General features: G+C 28.5%; 1 protein-coding gene and 1 pseudogene across 1 annotated transcript; both read right to left on the bottom strand.

Moving 5' to 3' along the window:
• Window positions 1-1,555: 1,555 nt before the first annotated feature.
• On the bottom strand, window positions 1,556-5,259 carry LOC125496425 (uncharacterized; annotated as a pseudogene).
• A 62-nt stretch (window positions 5,260-5,321) lies between these two features.
• Window positions 5,322-12,162, bottom strand: LOC125496795 (uncharacterized). Its single transcript, XM_048642388.1, has 8 exons — window positions 11,964-12,162; window positions 7,108-7,209; window positions 6,939-7,007; window positions 6,690-6,818; window positions 6,495-6,575; window positions 5,800-6,241; window positions 5,437-5,683; window positions 5,322-5,336 (listed from the first exon to the last, which is right to left on the bottom strand). Exons 1-8 carry the CDS (start codon window positions 12,160-12,162, stop codon window positions 5,322-5,324), a joined length of 1,284 nt encoding a protein of 427 aa, XP_048498345.1.
• Window positions 12,163-21,347: the final 9,185 nt, after the last annotated feature.

Genomic DNA, 21,347 nt, shown 5'->3' with positions numbered 1-21,347 from the left:
TTCCTTTATCTGGAAGTTATGCCTTTTTTATGAAGAAAAAAAGCAATAAAAAAAGGATGTTGTTTTTTCTTTTTGAAAAAAGTGAGGTTTTACGAAACTTTAACTTTTCAAGTTGATTTTTTTAATCGATAAAATAAAATATGTAAATTCGTGACTATTCTCATTTTTTTCTTCATGTAATGGGTGCAAAGCATCTTTAAAATTATTAGAATGGGACTTTTGCATGTATTTGTATATATAGCCAACTGGTAAACTATCTGAATTGTAAGTTATATTATAAAAAATTTTGTTTCATAAATTTAACATGTGATAATACAATCTTGGATATCATGGTGTAAATACTTATAAATATTAAATAAAATATTAAAGACATAAAAAAGAGCGACAAAATAATTTATCCTATGTACTACTATAATTTATCTAGTAGGGAAACGCATTAAATTTGTATTTTTAATAACAAATTTATCTAATGCGTTATCCTAAATAGTTTTTTAATGTGTCTTTGTTAATTTATGGTAAATTTCATTTTTTTTGTCAAACGTAATTTATGATTTGCATTGATTATGTTATAAATTTTATGTTGTTAGGCCTTGATAGGCAGTGTATTTGTTTCCTTATTTTGAATTATATGTATTTGAATATGACATGTTCACAGTTGTATAAGATTGATTGTTTTTTTAAATTTGCAAAAGTTCCTTATTATGGTATATGCTTTATTTGAATTTGTAAAATATATTTAATTGCTAAGGTAATGTGAGTGATATTTTGGACTTTTTTAAGTGGGACACCATAGCTTCCCCTTGGCTTATATAATAGAGATTATTTTGATACTAAACAAAAGCTTTATCATTGAATGTAATAATTTATTTTTATAACGAATCAAAATACCTTCAAGATTTATATTTGAAAAGGTAAAATGCAAATATGAGTAACATAAAATTCAATTAGATATTGTCATAAGTTGTAGTTATAAATCTAAAATATTCATCTAAGGAAAACAATTTTCTATGTTTTACAAATATATTGCAATACTTTGAAAAAAAAAAAATGAATTTTCGCAAAGATGAAGAATTTGGCAGCTATTATACAAAATAAATGTCTTTGCTACTATATTATGGTTGTGTTGAAGAAGAATGCGAGATTTGGAAAAGAATCACCAAACCATGTTGAAGAATCAATCATAATATAATTGTAGCAAATATGAGAATTTGAAGGAATTGATTTGTTCCCATACATGCCTTATTGCCTCAATCAGCAAAGATGATTTGCAAAATATTACTTCAATCAATGACATGTGGCAAGTGAATGAGAGGGATCGAAAAATCAAAGGAGCAATGAGATGCGAGAAATAATATGGGGCTGCCACGTAGGCTAAATTTTTCTTGCTTTAATATTATATATGATTAACTAGTTTTGGGACCCGTGCAAAAATGCACGGGAAGTGATTTGCTTAATAAAACAGAATTCTCAATGAAACCAATAGCAGACAACAAATACTGTAATGAAAGAATAAGTAAAAGTTATATTAACAAACATTACAAAAATGTGTATGAAGTTATACATTTTGGAACACTTCCTTGTAAACAACATTTGTAGTTGTTTTGCACACATTATTCTCTTTATCACAAATCAGAATTTTAAGTCCTTTTTTGCTCGTGACTCGGGAAATAGCGACATATAGCTGACCATGGCTGAAAACAGGCCTCGGTAAATACAAACCGACGTGCGACAATGATTGTCCTTGACTTTTATTTATTGTCATGGCAAAACACACAGTCAAAGGAAATTGTCGTCTTTGAAATCTGATAGGAAATTTTGTTGAGTCAGACGGTGTTAGTGTCATTCGTGGGATGAATACCTTGTCACCAACATTGCTCCCTGAAATGACAGTAGCTTCAATCACTCGATTGCCTAAATGCTTGACTACCAGCCTCGTGCCATTACACAATCCAGATGTCTGATCAATATTACGAAGCAACATGATAGGAGCACCAACTTTTAACTTAATACTATGATTTGGCAGGCCTGAGCACTTTATTGTGTTTAAGAATTCAGTAGAATATATATCATGAGCCCCTAAGTTCCCTTCATCTTTACTAATTGCATCACAACTCAAGTAAATTTTCTCATCACCTGGAATTGTGGACAACACATGATCATTAACCTTCTCAACTATTTCATTAGTTGGAGCTAAAATTGCTCTTTCTTGGAAGTATTTGGCTTCCCAAAGGTGATCAGTGAGTGAAGGGTATGTGCTGTCGACAATCGCTGATATGGGGTCATCTCCACCGTCTATAAGAATATCCTCAGTGATTTCAATATCGACTTCTCCATCATTGGGCCCTCCAGCTCTGCCATCGCCAACGCTTAGTATCCATTCTGAGAAGTCCCTTATTTCATTAGCGGTAGACGAAGAAGAACATGATTGAAGTCTCATATTGCGTGTCAGCTTCAAAACCTTACATGAATCCCATAGAAACGAAGAGTTCAAGGTCGCAAATACTATATCTTGCCTGGTACCCTTGGGTATAACAGGCAGAATCTGTCTTAAATCACCACCAAAGACAACAACTTTACCTCCAAATGGTCGATGCAAATTATCTCGATCAACAGCTTGCATAATGTCTTTTAAACTCCTATCAAGTGCTTCAAAGCAATATTTGTGCATCATTGGTGCTTCATCCCAGATAATTAGCTTTGTTCTCATGAGCAATGCAGCTAAGTCAGAACCAGGCCTAATAGCTACACACGTAGAGTTTTCACAAACATTGAGTGGAAGACCGAACCTTGAATGGGCGGTCCGACCTTTTGGAAGAAGTAGGGACGCAATTCCACTTGATGCTACTGGCAAAACAATTTCACCCATCTTCCTAATTGCAGCACACAATGTCCTCCAAATGTATGTCTTACCCGTCCCTCCATATCCGTATACAAAAAACACACCTCCTGATTGGCCATTAACAGAGTGCATTATTTCGTTGAAAACCATTAGTTGTTCTTCGGTTAGACAGGGAAATAGTTTGTCATATTCTTGAATTAAGGAGGGTATGTCATATGAAAGCTCATCCGCTATTAGCTTATTTTGACCTTCAAACACGACTAATTCATCTGGAAATGGCATCTCACTGAATTTTCGAAGACTACTACCATTACTTTGAAGTTTAGCTTCAATATCTGCCAGTGCAAACGCTTGAATTTGTTCATCAGTTAGAGTTAAATCTGCAACGCGATAGAGAAGATTTAATATTAGATGCCTTCATATATGTCATCGTGATCTTTTTTTCGTTGCACAGTTACTAAACATGCAAGAAAGCGATAAAAAAAAGTAAGTATGCATAGTACTGTAGCATGTACCTTTGTTTTTATGAATACGACGTTGTTTATATAGAATGTCATCAGATAGTAGGTGCCATGTTTTTTCCCATATGTCTTCTGGTTTAGATAAGCTACCAGACATAAGTAACATGCAAAACAGATTCCTTAGATAATGCCCCGTTTCTCTAAAGCTTGCCTCTGTTATGGCGTCTATGTATTCCTTGTCGTCATCAAGCAGCCCCCTTGCATAGCAAGCTTCTTTGAAGGTTGGATACACTGAACCATCAACAGTTCTTATATCCTCGTAGCACGTCGGACCTTTCACAAAATTAAGGAGCGTTCTTAGATAGTATTTCTCACCAGAACCTGGAGTGACATGGTATACCCTGCCAAGTGAGAAACCTTTCGACCTAGGTGCCCATTCTCGCGTAGGTTGTTTCCAAACAAATTTTGTGGGGAACTCTACATACGTCAACTGTCTTGCTTCTTCATACTTTTGGTTGCATTCCATCCACGATAAAAACTTTGTCTTATTAACATTAGGTCTATCAAGTACATCTTCCACGTCCATATGGTCAGTGTAGACAACCATTTGCTCCCCAGGTAGATGGAAACTCAATCTCTCAACAGCAGGGGTTCGATGGTGAATAGGAAATCCATATATCCTCCACACTGCCTCACAAGCAGATATGTAACGACAGTCGTAATACATTTTAATCTCATCAATCTTTTGTGGATCATCGCTGCTATTTCTGTTTTGATAAGCAGCAGCCGTCACTCTATCGTAACCCTTATTTATGTACTTGAACAAATACTTTATCGATCTGGATTGATTGCACCATTCAACGTTTATATGGGCACGATACTTACGAAGCAGTTGTGGATTATAAGGAACAACAAACCTATTATCAAGATGCACTCCGTTTTTCTCAACCGAGATTCCGTTATCTCTTCTTCTATAAACTGGATATCCTTCCTCATCAACCTTTGTTTCGTCAATAATCTTTTAGGAAAATGCTTTGTGCACTTTTTTTGATCCATGCAAGGTGCATTAGTGTTGGAGGGACCACATGGACCATGCAACATCATTTCCGTAACAGTCTCATATAAATCTGGATCCTCAATTGGATCTGGTAACTCAGCGCATATAATCTTGTCAATATCGCTTGCCTGTGGATATTTGTCAGCGGGGTGCAGGAAAAGAAGTATATGAGCATGCGGAAGGCCACGCTTTTGAAACTCAACTGTATAAACAACTGGAGAAAGAAGAAAATATGTATGTATCATTATTTAAACAACATTATAAGTAGACCAACTTATTGAATGTAGTCAATGTTTTGTAAAGTAGTATGAAATTCAATTAATTCAATAAGAATATATATTAAAAATGAGAAAAAGATGTAGAAATCAGCATCATTATAACGCATTTGATTTATACGTACCAGCTTTAACTCGGCCAAATATCTCATTCTCCTTTAAGTCTTTAACCAATTGGTCGAGCTTCATTTTAAAGACTCGACAGATGATATCCGGTCTGTCCTCGGGTCTGAGTCCCCTTTTTTGAACGAATCTGCTTATTTCTGGCCATTTAGCATTACACGTAAAGGTTATAAACAGATCTGGATAACCATACCATCTACAAATTGCCATTGCATCCTGATAGTTCTCTCTCATGTAGCTATGTCCACCTGTGAATGACGCTGGTATAACAATGCGATTGCCATTGGAAGATCCCTCTGTATCACCTCTTTCCACAGCCCCTCTTAAATTCTTCACATTATCTGATCTTAAACTTTGTTGGTTATTCTTTAGAAAGGAGAGCCTCTCTGCCTCAATCATAGTGTAGCCGTCAACCAAAAATTGTTGATACAACCGACGACATAATAACAAAGTATCAGCTTCATGTTCACGATCTTGCATCCTGTATGCAAACCACTCACGCATAGTAAGTCGTTCTCTTTTATTCGTAGAACTACTTGATGCGGTCTTGTCCCTATGCATAACATCTACTCGATATCCATCTTCCCCATATGGGAAAATCAGTGGATATTGTAACGGTAAATACGATGGGTGAAGCTCAGATATCTGCCTTAATCTTCCATTTTTCCTTTGGACTACTACATCCCTCTTATCTGCTGTATCAATGTCTCCAACTATAAGCGCGGCCACTTCGGATGTTGTTGGAAGGTTATAAGTCCTTCCATCAGAATCCCTTCTTCCAATTAGCCTAAGTTTTAAGTCTTCGCCGTTGTTTGATTCGAAACGATCTCTAGCCATTCTAAAACTCTTGGCCAATGGGTTATGCTGATCAATCATATCCTTCAATTGTGCAACGACACGATCTTCAAATTTATTTGGGTCTTTAGAACTGAAGCAATATAGTACGTTCAATCGTTAGCATTTCTTTATTATGAATCAGGATGTATATATTACATTTAAAACAAAATAACATGTTCAAATATTTGCAGTAAAATAGCACGATACCTTGCCGCACTCATCCTATTCTGAACCTCTTCTTCAGTATCATATATGTATAGTTGAGAGAATTTAGGACGTGCTCCATCGTTCGGCAACAAACTGCCTATCAGGTGATGATTTTGACCTCCAATCTTGTATGTATATGGACCACGCCCATGAGTAGTTGGTGCAATTATTCTACCTCCCATAGAAGTGAAAGAATACATCATGTTATACCCCCTAATATTATCAAGGAAGTGCGCACTTCTACTATGTCTCTTCTTCAATAGATCTTCCAAAAGTTGGGGTGGACGCTTAAGTAAAGGTAATTGCACTTTTCCTTGCATGCAACACATCCCAAACTTTGGTCTTCCACTCTTATTTCGCTTGTTTACTCGTTCACCAAACCACATTTGTGCTCCACAGAACTCGCAAACACAGGTGGGATCTCCCAAATCTGAATAACCTTCTACAGTAAAGAAACAATTATAACTTTAAATAGTGTTTTATATGAACTTCTTAACATGATAGTACAATATGTAAGTCTAATAACGCACCATTGACTACAATGTCACCATCATTAGATGCCTCTTCAAAAAGCATATATGATACGTATGCGTTATAGGATTTACATGTGTTCTTATTTAAAAATTGATTTAAAAAAAGCACGATATAACAAAAAATATACCAAAATAATATATGCTTTACTGCATTACTTATACCTGGACCAATTGTTTCTGCTCGCGCATTGGAATTTAAATTGCTGTCGACGTGCATATCATTTCCTTCAACATCATTGTCATCTGTATACAAACTATTTGTTTTTAATGCATAAACAAAGAAGTTTAATAATGTATAAGTTATCTGCCTACTATTTATGGTGCTGTATTAGTTAATTAATATTTACTATAACATACCTGGAATTATTCTCTTTGAAACCGATTGAAGGACTTGCTTACTTCGGATAACACGTGTCTTTGATGTAAATGAACTACATAATCTCATAGGTTGTATAACTTCTGTTGACAGAGGACATGGCGTAGACGCTATTTCATGCGACAATAGGTGATGTTAGTTGGTCACAACGTATTATGTATTTATGATCATACTATGCCAAAACTGAAATAGTATAAACATGTAATATTTCTAATAGATTAATTTATTACCAGAACTTCGTTTCTCTTCAATTATAAGTTTTCGTTGATGCCTTGCTATCTTTGATGCATGTTCTTTATCTGAAGCACATAATTTTTCAAAATATATATAGATTGTTTATACGGTAACGTTATTAGACAAATTAACAATCAATAAGGGAATAATTTATTATAAACTAACCGAAACTAATATCTGTTATAGCACTTAATGGCGATTGAGTTGTGATGTCCACATGACAATTAAAATCTTGTGAACTTGAAGATGGTGCACTTGTTGAAAACACTGCATTAAGAGTAATTTTACATTACTATCTTGCAAGTAATACGTTTTCAAAGTTAAATACACTATATACACTCACCATTAGGAATCGGAGTTACATAAGAATTAGTAGAGAAGTTTATAATTGTCGACGATGAAGGAGATAATCCATTACTTGAAGAAACCGCTTATAATTGCAAGACAACGAAAATGTTAGTTGCATATATAAAAACAAAAGGATAACTAATTATTGTCGAAAATCATTGGATGATATGTGTTAATTACTTAATACAATTGCGATTTCTACCTGATGAAGATCCATTAAGAGGTAAGTTGATTGGCATGGTGATATTATTTCGTGGTCGTATAGGAGTCGAGGAACGCGTAAATCTTGCACGCTTTTCTAACATAATGAACTTCCTCTTTTGTCTTGCATATTTTTGTTGAGCTTCTTTTGATAACAATTCATTGAGTGAAGGAGTGGTAACTAAAATAAGAAATGTTTTCCATGTTAATAGCATGAATTGGTGGATATAAAAGATATAGTTTTGAATTCATATTTACATTCAATTTAATTAATCTTTTAATTCTACTTATGTTATAGTAAGTTATTCTTGTCAAAGCATAGAAGTAAGCAAATTAAAATAGTTATGTGGTTCATCTAAGAATTACAATGTAGTATACTAAAAGCGAAATTTGGACTGCCACGTTTGCCCAGTGAATAAACATTAAATCATTTATATCGTTCATTTACAAATAAAATAATAATATTTTGTATGAATTAACAATTTTGTTAAATATGTATGAAACAATATTAAATGGATGGTAATAATATATTTATTATTTTACATAAAATAACACTTATGAATGAAATAAAATTATAACGCTTAATAAGGACATGACATTTCTATATTTTCAAATAAATGTGTAAATTCATAGTATGATTTCCAAGCCTAATATAGATACAAAATCTTATATATAACCTGTTTTAAAGCACATTACACATTCCATCTAAACATAACCTTCATGTGATACTCTTTATATACTACCTAATACTACATACCTTAAACCTTAAATAACTAAATACATGTTCACCTACATATAACGTATACCACAATAACTATATGTTTTTTTTATAACATATTCGCATGATTTATAAATAGGTGCGACAACGAATTATTTATTGAGTGATTAATTGATTTATTTAAATTGGCCGTATAATAATATGCATATCAAATCCATAGTAAATGACGTCAATATCGTACTCTTTATCAACAAAATATAAAAGTGGTAATTCAAGAGTTTACATAAAAATAAGATTTCCAACCCCAATATAAATAAAAAATCGATATATATATATAACTTGTTTTAAAACACATTATACATATCCAACTAAATATAACTTTTAATGTGATACTCCTTACATACTACTTAATACTACCTTAACTAAACATTTAAAACCTTCTAAAAAAAAAAAAACACTAAAAACCTAAGTATAAATAAATTTGGCAAACCAAAAATTTACAACAAAATTCATATAAACTGCCGCTTCATCTTCTCTTCCTCTCTCTATCTATCTCTCTCTCTCTCTCTCTCTCTCTCTCTCTCTCTCTTTCTCTCGAACATTCATCATCTTCACGTAAAAATGGCAACTTTCCTTTGCCAAACGTTTATTTCCAGATTTCTTTCAAACAAATTACACAACAAAAAAAAATTAGATGCACAAAAAATATAGCAGAAATATGAGAAAACGATTGGTTTCTGATTTAATATCATAAAAGGGGATTTAGAAATTGGAGAAATTATTTTTGGGAAGATATTATCGCATGCACGACGGATTTGATGTTGATTTCCATTGAAGAAGAAGTGGAGAAACGATTTATTTCAAGGATTGAGGATTTACAGGTGTTGTGTTTTTTTTTTATCAATTTCGTTTTTTTTAATAATTAATAATTCTATATATTCATGAATATATGATAATTTTATAGATCTACAATTTTAAGTTGTTAAAAAACCGAAATAAAAAACATGCATTTATATCCTCATTTTTTATTTTTTTCTGTTTTTATTTTCTACGAATATGTAGATTTATTTCGCATGCATGTAAAAAAACAAAAAATAAGTTCAATATCCTAGTATCTGAATATCAATTTTTTTTTTCTAGTATCTGAATATCGAATGCATGTCAATTTTTTTTGTTTCGTGTTTATTTTCTATGAATGTGTATATTTTTTTCGCATGCATGTGATAAAATTATGAAATTTAAATTATTGCTCTAAATAGTATAATATAGTTTAAATTTTAATCTTTTACCAATTAAAACATATATTATTTCATTAATATATGATTAATGTCTCGATCTTAAATTAGTTAGAAACGATTTATTTCAAGGATTGAGGATTTACAGGTGTTGTGGTTTTTTTTTATCAATTTCGTTTTTTTTTGTTATTAATAATACTATATATTCATGAATATATGATAATTTTATAGATCTACAATTTTCAGTTGTTCAAAAACCGAAATAAAAAACATGCATTTATATCCTCAATTTTTTTTTTCCTTTATTTATTTCTATGAATATGTATATTTATTTCGCATGCATCTAAAAAAACAAAAAATAAGTTCAATATCCTAGATCTGAATATCTAATTTTTGTTTTTTTAGTATCTGAATATAGAATGCATGTCATTTTTTTTGTTTCGTGTTTATTTTCTATGAATGGTATATTTTTTTTCGCATGCATGTCACAAAATTATGAAATTTAAATTATAATTATAAATAGTATAATATAGTTTAAATTTTAATCTTTTACTAATTAATACCTATATTATTTCATTAATATATGATTAATGTCTTGATCTAAATTAGCTTTGTTTAATTTATTTCCTTTGTTTAGTAATATAGGTGAATCTGTTTAATATTTCGCATGCATGTAAAAAAAAAAAAACAATTTACAGTTCACTATCCCATATTGATAAATAAAAGTGAAATAATTACTTAATAAAAAACATTAGAATAAATATATATATAGTGTGTGTCATTAATTATAGTTCTATGAATATGATATTTTCTTCTCATGCATGTTACAAATCTGGTGAAATATTAATTATAAGATTAAATATTATAATCTAGGTATAAATTTTGTTGTTTCACTAATTAGTACCTAAATTATTTCATGAATATATGATAAATTTATCAATCTAAAATTACCACTTTATAAAGAACATACAATAAAAAGTGCATGTATATCCTCAATTTAATGTATTTCATACTTATAGTTGATTTAATTATGCGAATACATGTTATTCTTTATGTTGCTTATTCATAATTATAGTTCATTTCATATATAGTTAAATACATAAGTTATTCTTTATGTTGCTTATTCATAATTATAGTTCATTTCATATATAGTTAAATACATAAGTTATGTTTGTTTTTTTCGAGGTTTTGATTGGATGCAAAAGATGGTGGCAATTGAAGAAATAATGTGAGAAAACATATCATGATAGTCAGATTAAAAAGGTAGTGTTCTCATTGCTTCTTTATAATTAATAATAATGATATAATATAGATACACGATAAATTAAAAATATATTCAAATAATTTGACTTATGTATGTTATATTAAGGAAATTTCATGATGAATAACTTCATTTGTTTATTTATTACTTTATTATTGCATAAAATTCCACAGATATATGCATAATAAGAATGTAAGAAAATAGTTTATATTGTTATATATCTTTTTAGTTTGAACAGAAAATGTTAATATATATATGGGAAATAGTAATACAATCTAACAAATTGGCTTTTGCACTATTATAATAGAATACTATCATGACTTCTTTAGTTATAATTCGAAAATATATACACTACAAATATAACAACTTAGCAAAAACCATTAGTATATTACAACATATGAATTATTTTTAATTAAATCTGTGGTCTATACATAATAATAAGTATAAATTGTTATAATACAATGTACCTACAAAATATATGCTAACATATGTAAAAAATACAATGTCATCTGAATTATTTTTTTGTTGTATGCACTTCCGCAATCTATAAATATAGTTGATAATATTTATGATATAATAGATTAATAATAATCGTATATATTTTAAAAAATAATATCGTATTGAGGATATATGGATATCTAAACTTCTCACATAAATGTAACACAAAATATTTAAGATAATTTATAAATGTATATAATATGTATATTTCTAAAATAATATATATATATATATATATATTATTTTAAAATTAAAAAGATAATAATTCAAATCTAAGATATAAATTTCGTATTTACATTGCATGCATGGAACCTCATTTATGTTTTTTGTAAACTGTATAATTTGTGTATAATTAGAATGAGTTCAAAATTGTCTACAACTATATATATATACAATTTGTGTATGCGTTAGTCTACATTATATATAAGTTTATATATACAATAAATGTTTTTTTTTTTTTGAGGTTTTGATTTGCATGCAGAAGATGGTGGCCATTGAAGAAAATATGTTTAAAACATATTATGATATTAAGATTAAGAAGGTAGTCTTCCCTTTACTTCTTTATAATTATTAATAATTATATAAATTATATACATGATAAATTAAAGATATATTCAATTTGATTGACTTATGTATGTTATAGTAAGAACATTACATGATGAATAACTTTAATTCATTATTAAATGCTTTATTATTCTATACAATTTGCACAAAATGTTAATATATTGACAACAAATAGTGCCTTTATAAATCAACTTACCATTAGAAATGTCAAGTAAAGGTGTTGTTTGGCTTCTACTTCGCTTATCGTTCAAAATTGATTTCCTCCTTTGCATGGCAACTTTAGCATCATGGACTTGACTTGAATTGTTACAAACAAATGGAGTATTGTCACAAATTTCGTTTTCTTTTCCGTAATCTGGACGTTTATTCACACGTTTATTAGTAGAAGAACTCATTTCTACAATCTATATATTATTAACGAATAAGAATATGATATTATATTTGAAGGATAAGAACACTGTAAGATTAATTTGTCTAAAGGTGTGAAGAATATATGTACGTTTTTTGTGGAGATATTATATAGAGTATAGTATGGTAAAGATTCCTTAGTAGTTTTATATATAACAGTTATTACGAAAATCATATAATAGGAATGTTTCAAATTATTTCCGAATCAATCAAAGAATAATTGCCTATTATTAAGCTTTTCAATATCGCGCAACTTTGGAAACAAAATATTACTGATTATATATAGATAACGCCATTTTAAAAAGTTGATTTGCTATGCATTAGGGAACTTTCTTAAAAATGTATAGTTATTTATATATGGGTAATAACGGATGCATTAATAGAAATTGTTTTATAATGCCGTATATTTTTTCTCTCTCTTAAAATATGTTGTATAATATTTACTAAATTAGACTAACGCATTAATAGAAATTGTTATATAATGTCGTATATTTTTTCCCTCTCTTATTTATATATGGGTAATAACGGATGCATTAAAAATGTATAGTTATTTATAACGGATGCATTAATAAAAATGTGTGTAAGAAGATGTTTAAAATATAAAACATTAGTATAAACATACATACATATTAATTATATCACCAACGACGAACTATTTTTGTATGCGTAAATTGATTCATGCGAGATAGTATAAGTAATATATAGATATATATTAATTATTATATTACTTATATATATATATATATATATATATATATATATATATATATATATATATATATATATATATGTATATATGTATATATTTATATATATATTATTGGTTATGTATAACTTATAACAGTTAGGTTCAGACATGTTATTTAATGTTTAATATTACCTTAAACATCTATATATATTTTATTTGTTATGTATAATTTATAACAGTTAGGTTAAGACATGTTATTTAATGTTTAATATTTTCTTAAACATAAAACAATGAGGATAATCTATATGGCAATCAATGATATATTTAAATTTTTCATAAACAATCATGTCGTAACCACAAGAGTTTTGAAATGAATGTATAGGAGAATAACCAAATCCTGAATAAATGTATGCAAATTGTTTAGAAATATAAATAACAACCAAATTAAAACGTTCATCTAATAGTCTATAGATAGACTATATATATAGTTCTTAATTCAACAACAATATCTAGAGTCCATCTTCTTCTTGAGGCATAACAGACTTGAGTTTCTTGTTAGTTGAAAGCTGCATCCCTAAGGGTGAATGTTCATCAAGTAATGTTGCTCTCTTTTGCGGTGTGATGTGGGATAGAGAAGAGTCTGTCTCCGATTGAAAGAGATCCTATTGAATATGTTGAAAAAATAATGGTTGTTAGAAATGCTAAAAAACAATATATATATGTAGATAAATGTGGGTAGACGAAATTAGTTGAAATAGCTAAGTATTACCATGTTCTCTTCACATTCTTGCACGCTTTCTGCCTCACTCTCCTTTTTCACAACAATAGAGTTCTGTTGAAGAAAAAAGTTTACATAAGTAATTACCAATTACTTGTTTACATAATAATAGATAATGAAACTAATTGTAAAATCCTTAGAATTAAATCAAATACCTCCAACTTAACATAAAGTTCAAACCACTTGTTAACTAATTCAGGTTCATCGGACGTAGAATTCACAGTGTAGGAATAATTTTGATCAATGCCATTATTATATGGCACAGTGACCTTAAATAAAAATCTCTTCCCCAATAGACTTTTGAATTCTTCAGGAAACTCATTGTTTTCTACCTACATGTACTTTGATGTTAGCATTTATAAATGTAAATAAGAAACCATGTATTATAATTGACAAATAAATAATGTATGATAACGAACCTGATTTTGAGAGGCAACCATTTCTTTTGCTGTTCTACCAACTAATTTGGACACCTCTTTATCAAACATCATAAAAGTAGCATCTCCAGATTTATCAGCAACAATCAATTTTATCTTGAATCTATAAGAATTTATTAAAATTAGCTATTAAACTATAAAAATGCATTTATTGAAACTTGATATTAAATATTACTGTATACTTTGTTTTTATATTAGTAAATTAGAAATAATTACCTTGGTGTTGTACTACGTAACACTACATTCTCCTTTCTACACCGGATGACATCATCTTCCCTAATAACTCCACTCATACATCTGTTGCATCCATCGTAATACCAACTATAACCAACATCGATGTCCTCTATTGTGGCTAGGCAAACGCATACACAAGACTGAGAAATGAAAATGTATACTAAGGTTAAGAAGTCTTATTTTTCTTGTGATGTTAATATATATTGTTGCATGAAATGACAAAATTCTCACCTTCTTCATGTTCATAATGTCGAAAATATCTTTTACATATTCTTGCTTCAAAAAGTCATCACTCTCATTCGTCAGTTGAGTTAGTTGGCCAGATATTTGTTGAGTTTTGCAACACATGCTGGAAAACAATCATGTAGCATAAGCTTAGACAAATCATGCTACATGTATATGCATTTTGTATGAATCTTTTATTTGTATGAGTTTTTTTTATTAATAATGCATTTTCCAAGATATGATTTTCCTATTTATCTAATAATATACTCAATCTTTCATATGTTCTCATTTTACAACCAAAGTTAGTTGCTAATATATAATGTAGACATGTTTGTAGGATATCATGCAACAATATAGAGTCCGAAACTTACATATTTGGTGATATGTATTTGGTGATATGTGATGAATCGCAGGTATAACTTCTTTAACTTTATATGACACAACATAAATTACATTTATTATTCTATCTATCAATACATGCTTACTATGTGATCCATAACGTATATTTAATTGGTACAATAAATTAAATAATAATACTTAACCATGTTGGTTACTATGAATGGGTAATTATTTTATTCCACCTAATATTAGTTTACTTGTATATGTAATTAATAGTTTAAAGCGATGTAATTTGTTGTTAATTTTAATTGTAATAATTATGTATTTGTATTTGATATGATTAGGTGGAATAAAATACACTCATATTCATAGTTCACCTACATGGTTAAGTACAACTATATCGCATGCTAATGAATATGCTGTTTTATACAAATAATTAGATGTAGTCACATAATTTCAAATTATATTATTGTGTTAGATAACTTATAATTATATTATATTTTGTTTTTTTTTGTTTCAATTAGGGCAGTTCATATATAACACTAATCATCGCTAAAACTTTAATTATATAAATCTTTAATTATATAAATGTGGCTGATATGTCATCTATTTAAGTGAAAATTAATATAACTTACCTATCTTTAAAAGAAATAATTTCAGATAGTTGTGTGTTAATGAACAATCTTGAAGCATATCGAGAATTTTGAACACGAACACCACCTAGTATAAAAAAAACAGATTATCAAATTTATATCTATAACACAAAAAAAAAATTAAATGAATTAAATCGAATCTAATATACGTATATAATATACGAAGTAGTTACGTTAAATATAAAGTTTAATCACTTTTCTTAAATTATCCGGAATAATAAAAGTATTGAGGTCATTATATTTTACTTTTTGCTTGATTCTTCAATACATATTTAATACATAATTAGTACGAACTTTAAATATAATAAAAAGCTTATACGAAAATTAAGAAGCTAAAAGATATATAATACGAAAAATAAAATCGAATCTAATATACATATAAAATACACGAAGTACTTACGTTAAATTTACCATTTAGTCACTTGTATTAAAATATCCGGAAATAAAAAAAATAGTTGTGCATTACATTGAACTTTTTGCTTGATTCTTCAATACAAATTTAATACATAATGAGTCCGAAATTTAAATATAATACAAATCTAATACGAAAATAAAAAAGCTAAAAGATATTTAATATGAAAATTCAAAGCGAATCTAATATACATATAAAATACACGAATTACTTACATTAAATTTTCAATTTACTCCCTTTTCTTAAAATATCCGGAAAAAATAAAATATTAATTCGTGCATTACATTTAACTTTTTGCTTGAATCTTCAATAAAAATTTAATACATAATTAGTCCGAAATGTAAATTTAATACAAATCTAATACCAAAATTTAAAAAACTAAAATATATTTAATACGAAAATTGAAATCTATGCGTGGATTAAATAAAACTAAGATTTACCTTTATACATGATTCGTTTTGCAAACTGTAAGATGACAACAATTGCACCATTAGCTCCCTCAGCATTTATGTAATTTATCATCTCATCAGCATATGTGCCCCATAGAACACATGTTAGGTTGTCATTCCTATTTAGAAATAACAATGAAAAAGTTCATAAGTTCTTATATTGAAATTTAATTAAAATTTTTAAAAAATATAAAAAAAAGATGGTCAATAAGTAACAATTTGGTATACACATACGTTGTGTCCATCAGCTCAATAGTCATGCACCTCGATTTAGTGGTCTTGGTTAGTTCACCATACGCAGTCACTTGCCCAATTATATCTATAGGTAGTAAAAAAAAAATTACAACTTAAGGTGTACGTTTCAAAATACCCTAAAAAAAATAGAAATACGGGAAATAATTATAGAACAAACTAAACATACCAATGAGATAAACATCAGAACCTTTTTTAGCCAAAATATCACCAAATGGAACAAATTCAAAACCATATTGTGGATATCCAAAGCATTGCAATCCACTATGGACGATCCATAATTCATTGAAATGGTGAATTTATGTTGCGTAGTAAGCTCGTATCCAGCATTATCACGTAGCAAAAAATTAGAAATATGTCTAAATCCTCCTTCCTCAATCTTAGGCCAGAAAGCAACTATTAGGTTCCTCCGAATACTGGCATGTATTTTTGTACCCTAAAACACATATAAAATATACGTGAACTATTAGTAAAAGAGACAAATACTCTATAAACACGTATAAATTTTATTTATCTATATACATCCATAAAAATCACTTACATGTACATCCATTAAAATCATTTCTATACTACCAGCTTCCTGATTGTTCATAAAGTTTGGCTTCTCATAAACCCGTATTATCCGTACTGCAATAGTGATATACTTTGTTCCCTTAACCAAATCAGAAACATTAATAATTTTTTTAACAGGGGCATCATTTTGGGATGTCATTTCCGTGAGAAAATATTATTTTGAAAGATGAAATGAAGAGGTTTTCGAAAAATATGAATTAAGATTATGAGTAATAACTTAGTGTGTATTTATATAAAGTGACGTAAAAGATATTTATGAAGTACTATTCACGTTAATATGAAGCTGTTTAAGGAAATGATTTGCCATTAATATAATACCCAATTCGTATAGTGAATGTAAAATATGAATCTATTATTATAATCAACGACAATCTTAATCACAGATTGATAAATTGATTACAGTAAGTAATTACCTTAATTTATATCATTAAATCACTCAAAATCATATCTTAAATTACATCAATTAATAAGATGTCTCGCCTATTTTAACATTGAGTAACCAATATATTCCTGAAATACAAATCTTTTCTAAAATTGTATTATTATAAAAGATATTTTTAAAAATATATAGTATCATGATTCTTTCTGAATTAACGTTGAGATCTTAACAGTATCTATATATAATCGTATAGTGATTGTATGAATTATTTACCTAAAATATTAATATCTCATAATCAATGACAACTGTAATCACTCGCACATAATGATTTTTTTTTTTAATATAGCAATAATCTTAATCATCGATTTATAAAACGCTTATAATAAGTAGTTACAATCATTTAAATCATTAAATAACTATTACAGGATATTATAAACTGCTATAATTAATAACATATATAGCCTATTTTACATTCGAGTAACCCATATATTCCTAAAATACAACTATTACGTAAATTTGTATTAATATAAACGATATTTTCAAATTACAGTAGTATCATGCATATATTCCTAAAATCAGATAATCAACTAATAAATTACTAATATATTTAGCCTATTTGTATTTTAGGAATAAAACATATATTCTTTAAATACAATTATTACGAAAATTGTAGCATCTATATATATCTTGCGAAATCTTTCCCCACAAAAATCGTAATTTTTTTTTTCTTGTATAGCTAAAAACAATATAAGACATAGAATACACAACATTTACATAAATTGGCGTAACAATATACAATAGTTGATTGCATTACATACAAAATAATTATTCACTCCATATGTAATAGTGATTTAGCATCAAGAAAACGATCCTTTATTTCATAAGTATATATATGAATCTTAAAATAAGATAAAGTAACTTCTTTAAACTTAAACACTTATAAATGTCATTAATCAACAACAAAATTTAAAATTTATTTGAACCATTTATAAGTTTTTAATTATAAGTGTTTAATCAAATTAAATATATATAGATTGCTCTGATATGTGGTCAAACTGAATATAAGTTCATCAGAACTGAACAAATATGATTGTCATTTAATATGAAAAATATATAAGATTAATACAAACTTATATTATTGAAATTAAAACTCTTATTATGACAATAAACTTAATACAACTGAAAATTTACCTAGAAATAAATATAAAGCAAAAACTTAAAATAAATATTTCATATCTAAGAAAATCTAGTGGAGCAAGCGTAGAAAAAAGGCTGCTTCGCGATTACATAAGTATGCATCACATAAACTTTTGAGATCATCAGGACCCCATGCGAAGTAATCCCATTTGTCCACAATGTTGTCATATTCATGAAGGTGCTCTTGATCGCACTTTACGAATTCATCAGACTCACGAACTATGGAATTATTTAACCAAAGGGACACCATCATATCTCGTAGAGTTTCTCTTAATTGGACCACTTTATCTATTGGATGCTTGTGAAAAACACTTAGTAATAACGCTACACCCCTTTTTTTGCGCTCTTCATCTGCATTGAATATAAGCAAAAGTCCCAATAAATAGCTGGCCAACACATTGCCATTTGAATGTGCCAAGTCGATGTTCTTCAACCCTTCATCTAACATCACATATGTGAAATATTGTACCTATACAAATATAGTTAGTTATGTTCATAATGTAAATAAATAAATAAAATATACATTTGATAAAATTGCGTTAGTTAAAAAAAAAAAACAACTTTACCATGCCATAACGCAAAAGTGCTTCTGGATTTTTGTATTCCAAGCACAACTCAAAAAACTTTGCTTTATTTTCATCATTACGCATTGAACGCATGTAAAGGTGTTCAAAAGAAACCTTCTTATATATCTTCCCATCATGTGAAAGTTTATTAATAGCCTTGCAACTGAAAATAAATTAATTTCATAAGATGAAAATGTGGAAATTTAAATCTCTTAAAAACTAAAGAAATCTATATATATAAAACTCACGTCATTCTGCATGCAAATAAATCAGGAGCATTTGCAGCACCAACGCGTGAAAGAATTTCAATAATAATTTCAGTAGGAAGGGAATGAACAATGTTAGGCTTCTTTGCATTTGGGAATCCCATGTTAGAGAGTGTGAGAATGAAAAAATCGAAATTTTATTTTGGAGGGTGTATTTTGGTTAAATGAAATGAAAAACTATGCATGTATATTTAGATATATATATATAACATTCATAAAAAAGGCATGCTTAGAGAAAATGAAAAGATGTGTCTTATGGGAATAATATTTGAGACAATGGAAAGTCAGAAATTAAAATCTAATCATAGCAACATTTCGTAACTGCCAAATATCTATGTATATGCCAATTAATGCTATTTTAATAATATAGATTATTAGGAAATTCATAAAAAAAAAAAAAATTCAAAATCGGTTTTTCTTTTTTGTAAAAAACAGGCGGCAATATTAATGTAAACGTTTGGTAATCTATCAATTTTATAACCGGAATATATAAATCTGTATATATATATATATATTTACATTATTATAAATGGTTGTGTCTTTTGGCAATAATATTTGACAAAATGGAAAGTCACTACTTATTGGCAACGCCTACCAAATTTCGTTACTGTCATATATAAAACTACCTAAATTAGTGCACTATGTAATATAGGAAATTTTTTCAAAATTCAATTACAAAATTGACGCCAGTTATATTTTTTTTTTATTAAGAACGTACTAATATTGTATATGGTTGTTTTATATATACGTCCAATATTAATTATTACACTAACTTAGTCTATTATTTTAAGTGTTTGTTAATAAATCAAATTTAGAAATGGAATATATAAATACGATTACATATAATATATATATAGATATGATGCTTTATTTTTATTAAATTTTCATTCTATTATGATTTAAGACATAAACGAAGTGCTCGAATTATATAATTAATAACGCATAACAAAAAGTAGTAAACTTACATTATAATTGAAACACTTTGTAACTAAGAAAATTAAAATAACAAATAAAATATAGAAAAGTTTATATTTTGTGATCCATTTGGTTGCTATAAGTAGGCAACTTGCAAGTAAATTGATAAGCACACTCTTCCGCCCAGTAAACGTGTGTAACATCCACAACTTTATGAACTTTAGATTTAAAACATAGCAATGTCGCTTCAAGTACGAAAACATATGCATCTCCAATATGAGAGAACAGTTTGGTCCGTATGTTGTCCATGTATTTAACCTACAAAAAACAATTATTAGCGATAATGCGAAATTTATATTACAAAGTTGTAGTTGTATCATAGAAAATTATAATATTAACATACATACCTCTTCAGTTCGTTTTGGTAGATCGAGAGTGGACAATTGTAATATAAAACATATTTGCTTGTGAGATAGTCCAACACTTAATGACCCACTTATATCCTTTATTTTGATTGCATGAACAACGGAATTCGAACTATTGACTTTATAAATATCATCTATCTCCCAACAACCCTACACTTGCATCCCTACAATGAAAAGAATGAAATTAATTTACATATCTATATACATATAAACAAACGAATTTAAGATATTATAAAGTAAATATTAGATACGACGTACTCCGTTGTATTTGTGAAACTCAGAAATGGATAAACGCATTGAATTCGAGATGCATAGTAATCTATTGAGCGGAAGAGAAGTCTTATTTATCCATAGTGTCTTGTGTCGGACAAATTGATCGTTACG

This window comes from Beta vulgaris, chromosome 4 (genome assembly GCF_026745355.1).
Source record: "Beta vulgaris subsp. vulgaris cultivar EL10 chromosome 4, EL10.2, whole genome shotgun sequence".
NCBI lineage: Eukaryota > Viridiplantae > Streptophyta > Magnoliopsida > Caryophyllales > Amaranthaceae > Beta > Beta vulgaris.
Note: the sequence above shows the minus strand (reverse complement) of the source record. Positions and strands in the feature narration are given on the sequence as shown.

Bases quoted from the DNA above. Each gene is read 5' to 3' on its own strand.
- LOC125496795 (XM_048642388.1), bottom strand. From the start codon at position 12,162: ATGAGTTCTTCTACTAATAAACGTGTGAATAAACGTCCAGATTACGGA. The intron at 6,819-6,938 runs GTAATAAATTAA...CGCATGAAATAG, and splicing joins TGAAGAGAAACGAAGTTCTG to CGTCTACGCCATGTCCTCTG. The intron at 6,576-6,689 runs GTATGTTATAGT...GTTTGTATACAG, and splicing joins TTCAAAGAGAATAATTCCAG to ATGACAATGATGTTGAAGGA.